The sequence below is a fragment of the Morone saxatilis genome, unplaced genomic scaffold (genome assembly GCF_004916995.1).
Source record: "Morone saxatilis isolate NCDOM2014 unplaced genomic scaffold, NCSU_SB_2.0 Contig11, whole genome shotgun sequence".
Taxonomy (NCBI): Eukaryota; Metazoa; Chordata; class Actinopteri; family Moronidae; genus Morone; species Morone saxatilis.
In genome coordinates this window covers 11,782,107-11,790,249 of record NW_023339663.1, presented here as the reverse complement: position 1 = coordinate 11,790,249, position 8,143 = coordinate 11,782,107, and the positions used below count along the sequence as shown (strand labels likewise).

Sequence of the window (8,143 nt, the reverse complement as noted above, 5' to 3'; positions counted from 1 at the left end):
CTTCAACTGACCAAAGACTCCATTTTACTTTCAGTTATCATGAAAAAAATACAGTATATTATTATCATATATGTATTATAATGATGGTTTCTTTAAAAATAGATATCTTATTCTCAAATGAAATCACACTAAATATTCACTGCACTCATATAGCCTCTTGAGAAGCACTTCTACATAATTGAATGGGCAACATCTCTCCTTCTCCATCTACCTTCCACAGCAAGGGAGCAGGGAAATATCGCGAGAAGATGTGTAGGAAGCGGTAACCGCGTGTGTTTGTGTAACATGTTAGGAAACGCTTTCAGTGCCCTTTAATGCAATGACAGTACTGCATCCATGGCGGGACATCTGAAGGTATTTTCAGAGACAAGCTCATATGTTTTTGGGGTTGTTGTTTCAGAATGAGATGATTTAAAACGTCGCCAAGAACCGTGTGTTTTCTCTTCGATCGAGCCCATTGACAGCATATGTGAGGTTAAACCAGGAAGCACTCCAGGTTAGCTTTGCTGTGTCTTATGTGGACACAGAAACACATGCACTGGTGTTGTCTGTGCGATCAGCTTTACTTTCCCTTTGATAATCGGCACGGTTATTTTAAAAAAAATACTACACAAAACAGATGATTTTAATCCATGTGTTCAGGAGTATGCTAAGGTTTCAGCTATTACACAGAAAGCAGTAACTTAAGTCACTGTAGTCTCCTCCAAAGATTACCTGTAAACCATTGACAGTGTATATGAGCTCTAAACACGTATCAAGACACCAGCTGATAGTATTGAGTCAGTGAAGATGATGGACAGTTTGTGATACTTTGTACTTACAGTCTAATACATTTCAAATGTAGATATTGTACTTTTTCATTTCATTACATGTATTTGACTGCTACAGTTACTAGTTACTTTGATTTCTGCATACAAAACATATGATCAACTTATTAAATCTGATGCATGAGGCGCCCCACATACCCACACAGCTGTTTGCAGTGCAGTGCAGTGCAGGGATTTAGGGGAGGTCATTGTGTACAAATGTGATACATTTGTAAATTGTCATGCAACAAAACTAACAGGAGGAAAATCATTTCTATCTTATTTCACACAATAATAACTTGTACTTTTAATCTTTTGACACCTTGAAGTCTCCATAACGTAATGCTCTGGGCCATTTTGCATGTGTGTACTTATATACATTAAGTTTCTATATTTTGCTGGTAATACTTCACTCGAGTAGAGTTTCAAATGTAGGAACTTTTAACTAGAGTACTTCTACACTGTGGTACTATTGCTTTAAGTTAATTAAAGGGGTCTAAGTACTTTCACAGCTAGCAGGTTTTCTACTTTGTTTGGCTTTTCCTGTGTGTTTTGAGGCATTCACGTGACTAAGCTTAAGATTAATTAAGATACAACTGCCTCCCTCAAAATCTTAATAACAAACACTGTTTTTACCATTTTTCAACTCTCTAAACTCCATTAGTCTTTATATTACTTACATAATCTGTGTATGTTTCTGCTTTGATGTAGAAGTTTGCTGATTGCTTGTGAGTATGTGCTGTAAGGCAGATATCTGCAGGGAAAGTTGATTGAAAGGTATTCTTTTAACATCAGTGACAGACTTGCTTCATCAGCGTATCATTTAAATGCCACTTTCCTGAGTTATATTACACATCACATAATCATCATCAAACCGTGTCAATTCACCAAGCGCATTTAAATGTCCACTGATTATGCTTTGGTGGATAGAATTCCACTATTATCATGTAAATGACTCAATCTTATAATCTTTGAAGTCCATCCTTGTTCCGTCCATGCAGGTGTCTGCAATTATTCTGAATGATTACACCTCTTTGAAAGAAAGAATGAACCCACAGAGAAATAACACTATAGCTCCCTTTAAGCTCTACGGAGTACTTTATCATCCATTAGAGAAAGTTTTCCGACCTGTAACACAGATTTAGTGTAGCAGATTCTTTCCAGCGAGCCAACAGTTGCAGCATCCTGACTGACATGACCTGTCTGAACTGAATGAAAACGGGGTATTAATTGGTATCACTGGTAACAACCGCGTTTACTCCACCATTTCATGTCAAAATGGCTGCTGTGAAAAACGACTGTTTGAACTCCTTCAACTTGAAGCACAACAGACACCAACGAAGTCCCTCCAGTGGACCGTTTCCGCAGCAGACTTTTTGACTAGTCAGAGCAGGAAAAGCACAGGTGTAAGTAATTAGCGTTAACAATGGCTCAGTTCCATTGGTGTCCCATTAGCCTTTCTGGTGTTGCATGCACAATGTGGTGTGTAATGGCCATGTGGTTTGTTTTTCAGTATGCTCCAAACAACCTCTCTAGATATTAACCTGATATTTAAAAAAAAAAAAAAAAACTGCATACAAACTCAAGTTGTTGTGGAAACGTTACAAATCCTGTCATTGACCTATTACTAGTATATCCACATTAATTAATGTCTGACGTGAGTCCCTTTTGTAAACACAGTCTTGTCATTTTTCATGCTCTTGTCAACAGAAGCAATTAAAAGATGCAGTGAAGGTCATCAGCTCAGGAAGCCTCCTGTTTGCCTCCTACCTCACTGCGGTTGGAGATGAGCGTTTCTATGCCAACCAGCTGATGCCCCTTCTGCAGAGGATTGTGGGGGCAGAGACGGCGCATGTGTTGGCAGTGAAGATGATTGGTCTGGGTCTGGTTCCTCTGAACCGTTACCAGGACCCTGCATCATTGGTAATTAGGTGTAAATTTACTTTCAGCTCAGAGATATTTCCCATTGATCCTAAACACTGTTTAAAGACTTTCTGTGTCTACAGGAAGTCAACGTCCTGGGATTAAAGTTCAAAAACCCTATTGGGATTGCCGCAGGCTTCGACAAGCACGGAGAGGCTGTAGACGGGTTGTACAAAGTGGGTTTTGGCTTTGTTGAAGTGGGCACAATCACTCCCAAACCTCAGGAGGGGAACCCCAAACCACGTGTGTTTCGACTCACTACAGATCAGGCAATTATTAACAGGTAAGGTTGAATAGACAGTTTTCAGCTTTATAGTAGCAATTTATTACTTTTTTATCAACGATTTTTCGTATCTTAACGCCTGACTTTTCAGTTGCATCTCACAAAGGATTCATTCAATTTATATAACCATAAAGGAGCCACATTACTCTTAGTGTATGTTATAATCCTTGAGACTGGAAAAAAAGGAGCAGGAGGTGGTGATGTTACTGTATAATGTTCTCTTTCATATTGCTCAGTATGTGCAAGTATGTGCAAAATGATAATGCGCCTGCAGGGTTTAACAGGTTTCGCTTATTTTCTTTGCTGTTTTAATTTGCAACACAGACTTTGAATGAGCTAAATGAAGGAAAGCTTGAACAATGTTTTAAATTATTCCACATTCTATAGATGTTTTTATATATTAGGTTCATTCTAAGGATGAAAGTTTTAAAGTTAGATATCATTTATAAAGTGGTAATTAGTATATATGAAAGCACTAAAGCAAACGTGTAATGCAAAGACAACATGATATTTAAATAATCCGGCATCTTGGATGTCACTTTGGGTTCCACCTTTGGCTGTATGGGAGAGAATTCATGGAGCCACAATCATATAGAATCCACTTGCTCATAACTACGTTCCTTAACAACAGCAAAAGTTCAACATATTTTGGGCGCTATGTATTCTGGCGTTTATAATGGTATATCACGTTTGTGTGAATGGGCTTTTATTTTGGTTTATAGTGGTTAGTTTATAATGGTTTATAATGTCAGGACTACATAAAATATGAGAACATTTTAATGTCATTATGTATTTACTAAAGGCTTTGATTACTATAGGGTTTTCTTGACCTGAGAATGTAAACAATTTTAATGAGAAATTAAAACTAGTTTACCTGTTCATCCAGTATATCCCCCAACACTAATTTTTAGCCCTAAAAGGGAAATTTATTCAGTTTATCAACATGTTTACATCAGTATTTCATCATTATGACTAAAAAAAAAGTGTAAAAGGTGGTAAAAAAAGAATTATTTTTCAGTTTGTTTTTGAGTAGCCTCTGATATCTTTATCTCTGTGTGTTTCTCACCAGATATGGATTCAACAGCTGTGGTTTGGCCGAAGCACAACAGAGGCTGAAGACCAGGGGAGGCACACAGGAACAGCAAACTAAAGGTTAGCAGGTTCTGTGGATAATTAATTTCAATTTCAACCTTTAATTTTTCTAAAATTGGTGTTGCTTTCAGTTTTATTACTACAATAGGTCTGATATAAATCTGTCCTCTTTTTTTTTGTTGTGCATTTATTATTTACTGCTCTACTTATTCTGTTCTATTTTATTTTAATGATTTGACCTGTCCTTGTTTTATTGTGTCTGATCCATACCTGCTTACAGCTCATTTAGCACATCAGCAGCCTCTGCCCCAGTTGAGTCATGTGTCTGATGATGCATCCTGTGTTTGTGCTTGTCTGAACCTTCCTGTTCATGTGTTTGTATGTGTTTTTGCATATGTGTGTGTGTGTGTGTGTGTGTGTGTGTGTGTCTGTGTTTATAGCTGGCCTTCCCCTGGGCATCAACCTGGGGAAGAACAAGCTGTCCCAGGACGCAGGGGCAGATTACTTAGAAGGGGTGAGAGTGCTGGGCCCGCTGGCAGACTACCTGGTGGTCAACGTCAGCAGTCCTAATACACCAGGTCTCCGGAATCTACAGGGGAAGGCTGAGCTCCACCAGCTCCTACAAACGGTAGGACTGTCCGAATGTTCATGAATTACCCAGAGACCCAGAAGTGACAAAAATACATACAATCGTCACCTGGCTTCATTGCTCAGCCTTTACCCCTCAAAAGTGACTGAACTGGCCTTTTAAATTACAAGTGAAAGAAAGTCCATTGTCATATACAGTTGATCTTAAGTATAAATAATTCTTCAAAGTAATTTGAAAGAAAATAGCCAGCTGTTGTGGAATTTTCTGGAATAAAGAGAGATTTCTACACTATACTTATACCTATACTTCTGTACAATTACCGTCAGCAGTCACAGAGAGCTGTCTCAGGCAAAGTACAAAGCTTTATTCAGGTGATTAGGTTTTATACAAGATGTGATGTGGCCACTGTGATTTGAATGACTGTAACCCAGGTTTAACAGCCAGTTACAAGGTCTATTCACGTGTCCCTTATTTTAAAATTCTTTTGTGAAACGTTGCTTCCACAAATTGCAGTAAGAATGTTATATTTCCCCACAACCTCCAAAATACTTGATTCTCGATTAAAATAACATCTTAAAGGAACATAACAAGCTTGGCAAAATTAGGGAACCAAATCAGAAAGAATGAAAGAACTCCCTCGGAAACCCTGAAAAGGGGGGAAAATTCTTCTATTCTTGCTTTGAACTGACAATTTTCTGTTAAATTGATCCACCAAACGCTAAATTCACCTTCAGGTAACGTCACACATGCAGAAAAATTATTTAGTGGATATTTTCTTAGTGATGAAGTAGAATTTATATTATCTCCACTGTGTTGTTTTTACAGCCCACCGTCAGCGAGGAGCAAATGCCCTCGCAGCGAAGGGAAGAATGAGTCAGGACGGGGTTAATGAATGTCAAAGAGCAGTGACAAAATATGTGATGAAAGCCCTGCATCCTTTCAGCAGAGTAGAATACCCGAGGTTTAGGTATGATACTGCGTGAAATAAAAACAGGACATATCCCCACCAAACACACTACCTAAAAAGATTCGGTAAGGAATTCCAAAGGAAATGTTACCCCATCCCCAGGTACATGTCATGTCAAATATTAGCTTCTGAAATGAAGTAACTATTCTGTATTATTTTGTCATTTGTTCACCATCATCCAGTACAGTGGTCTTTCTGTGCAGTTTCCAGTAGTTGTAGCTCTCTCTGCCCCCTCACCTGATGTACTCACACTCTCATACAATCTGCTCAGGTGTTGAAGGAGCGAGATGCCCTGCAGGGAGAATGCAAACCTCCAGTCCTGGTGAAAATCGCTCCTGACCTCACTGCACAGGACAAACAAGACATTGCGGATGTTGTCACTGAGGTAGAAAGTTATTTTTTGCAGTCGTTTCATTTCCTATTTGTGCCTTTTGATTTTATTTTCTTGCTTGTTCTTTATTTAATTTCATTATGCTCTAATTTATTTTCATCCCTTTCAAATTTTATTATTAAATTCTCTTTAATATATTGCCTGATGGGATTGTTTGACTTTGAAGGAATAATTTTTTTTGGCAATCTGGCTAAATATCAAAAGAAAAAGCGCACATTCTGCTTTTATGGAATTAAATCTTGAATCTGTAGTGTTTTTGAAGTGTCCCTTCTGAAGAATACAGGGAAAATCATGGAAAATCATACAAACTCTTTGCTAGAGAAACCAGAACTCAAGTTCAGGTCCTTTCCTGAGGCGACAGTAGAGTTACCCTTGTCAGATGCTCGTATGCAAACTGCACACACCCGTTACCAGGGTGCAGCCACCTTCTTGTTTGAATGACAGTTGCGTCGCTGGTCAGATAAATGAGACTCGGTTCAAACAATTGAACTTTGGCATCACTTAAATCACCCTTTAGGTACTACTAACTAAAAAATTATAATAAACTTTAAATATACAGCATTTGTTGTTTTGCTTTAAAAGGTGAAAAAGAGCACTACAATTAAATAGAAGTACAGGGAATTAATTAAAATAAGATTTAAAAAAGTGTAATCAAGTGTAGAGGGTATAAAAGGCAATCCTTGTGATAAATCTTTTGTAATTTATTTAAAAAGTGTTCCAGATTCTTCTTAGATCCTCAAAATGGCTGCTATACAATCCAATGCAACTACAATGATAAAACTGTTACCTAATATAACTTTAGTTACATCTTTGCTTTGCACAACAATCCTATGGTAAATAAGAAATATATATATATAACATATATCAGTAAAGTGAGACCTGTAGTTGTTTAGTGATTAAATGTAAGGTTGGCTTCACCATGTGTCGGATGTCTTCAGTCAAAGGGGACTGGTGAGCTTTTCAACATTATTAAGTAAGTCACAATTGTTATTTGCTGCTCCTTACTTCAGCTGACTGTTTTTACTTACTATTACAATTGGCTTGACAATTTTCCACCTCAGCAGAACATTGTTTAACCACACACTGCTAACTGGGACCATTTAAAAACATCTGGCTCCTCTCCTCCTCTCTGTTAACCTAATCACCACTTCAGTAGGTTGTGTGTTTTTTAAAGAAAATACAGAGTGGTATTTCTATTTACTGGAGCGAGCAGGAGACAAACCTTAATGGAAGAGACATCAAGGAGGACAAAGAAAGCCCAATTTAAACAGCACTTTTTTTTTGTCACAGTACATTTCACATTAGAGGTCTGTGTGCCACATGCATACATACTGTACATACATCAGCTCTCCTCCTGACATAGACACATACATTGCTCACTTCCTGTCCTTTTTCATACATTCTATGTTTTCAGCTGGGAGTGGATGGTTTAATGGTGTCTAACACCACAATTTCCAGACCAGAAACTCTTCAGGATCCACATAAGTCTGAGGTTGGTGGGTTAAGCGGCCAGCCTCTCAAAGACCTCTCTACTAAGACTGTGAGAGAGATGTACAACCTCACTAAAGGTACGTATTTACACACCTGTGTTTTCTGTCCACTTTTATCAAGCCAGTGCATATAAAATACACTTGTAATATTTTTTTTGTAGGTAAAGTACCAATTGTCGGAATCGGTGGTGTGGCCAGTGGGCAGGATGCTATGGATAAGATCCGCGCTGGTGCCTCACTAGTTCAGCTTTACACAGCTTTGACCTACCAGGGTCCGCCCATAGTGAAGAAGATAAAGCGAGAATTAGAACAACTTCTTAAGTGAGTATGACTCTGAATGGGAATTAAAGTCAGGGCAAATCTTTCAGTTGAGATTTAAGGATCTTTACATGGGTTCCTTTTTAATAATGAAAGGTTTGTTGTTTATTACAACATTGGAGTTATTATTGGAAATATCATCCAATGATTTGCTGAAAAGTCTGCAGAGCAAAAACAAAAGCACTCAGACAATTAGACGGATTTTAAACTAACCTCCATTTATTATTATTATTATTATTATTATTATTATTATTATTATTATTATTATAATGGCTAGCAGATAG

General features: G+C 37.8%; 1 protein-coding gene across 2 annotated transcripts; it reads left to right on the top strand.

The window, feature by feature from the left end:
* Nucleotides 1-241: 241 nt before the first annotated feature.
* On the top strand, nucleotides 242-7,922 carry dhodh (dihydroorotate dehydrogenase). 2 transcript variants are annotated; one of them, XM_035682041.1, is made up of 8 exons: nucleotides 242-354; nucleotides 2,517-2,729; nucleotides 2,813-3,012; nucleotides 4,082-4,164; nucleotides 4,545-4,732; nucleotides 5,932-6,045; nucleotides 7,466-7,619; nucleotides 7,703-7,922. In XM_035682041.1, exons 1-8 carry the CDS (start codon nucleotides 337-339, stop codon nucleotides 7,864-7,866), a joined length of 1,134 nt encoding a protein of 377 aa, XP_035537934.1. In that variant the 5' UTR covers nucleotides 242-336; the 3' UTR covers nucleotides 7,867-7,922. The 2 variants fall into 2 exon arrangements, with proteins under 2 accessions (XP_035537934.1, XP_035537942.1); XM_035682049.1 differs by lacking the exon at nucleotides 242-354 and adding an exon at nucleotides 384-496 and having other exon boundaries at nucleotides 7,703-7,921.
* The last annotated feature ends 221 nt before the right edge of the window (nucleotides 7,923-8,143 follow it).

Bases quoted from the DNA above. Each gene is read 5' to 3' on its own strand.
- dhodh (XM_035682041.1), top strand. The intron at 3,013-4,081 runs GTAAGGTTGAAT...GTTTCTCACCAG, and splicing joins GATCAGGCAATTATTAACAG to ATATGGATTCAACAGCTGTG. The intron at 4,165-4,544 runs GTTAGCAGGTTC...CTGTGTTTATAG, and splicing joins ACAGGAACAGCAAACTAAAG to CTGGCCTTCCCCTGGGCATC.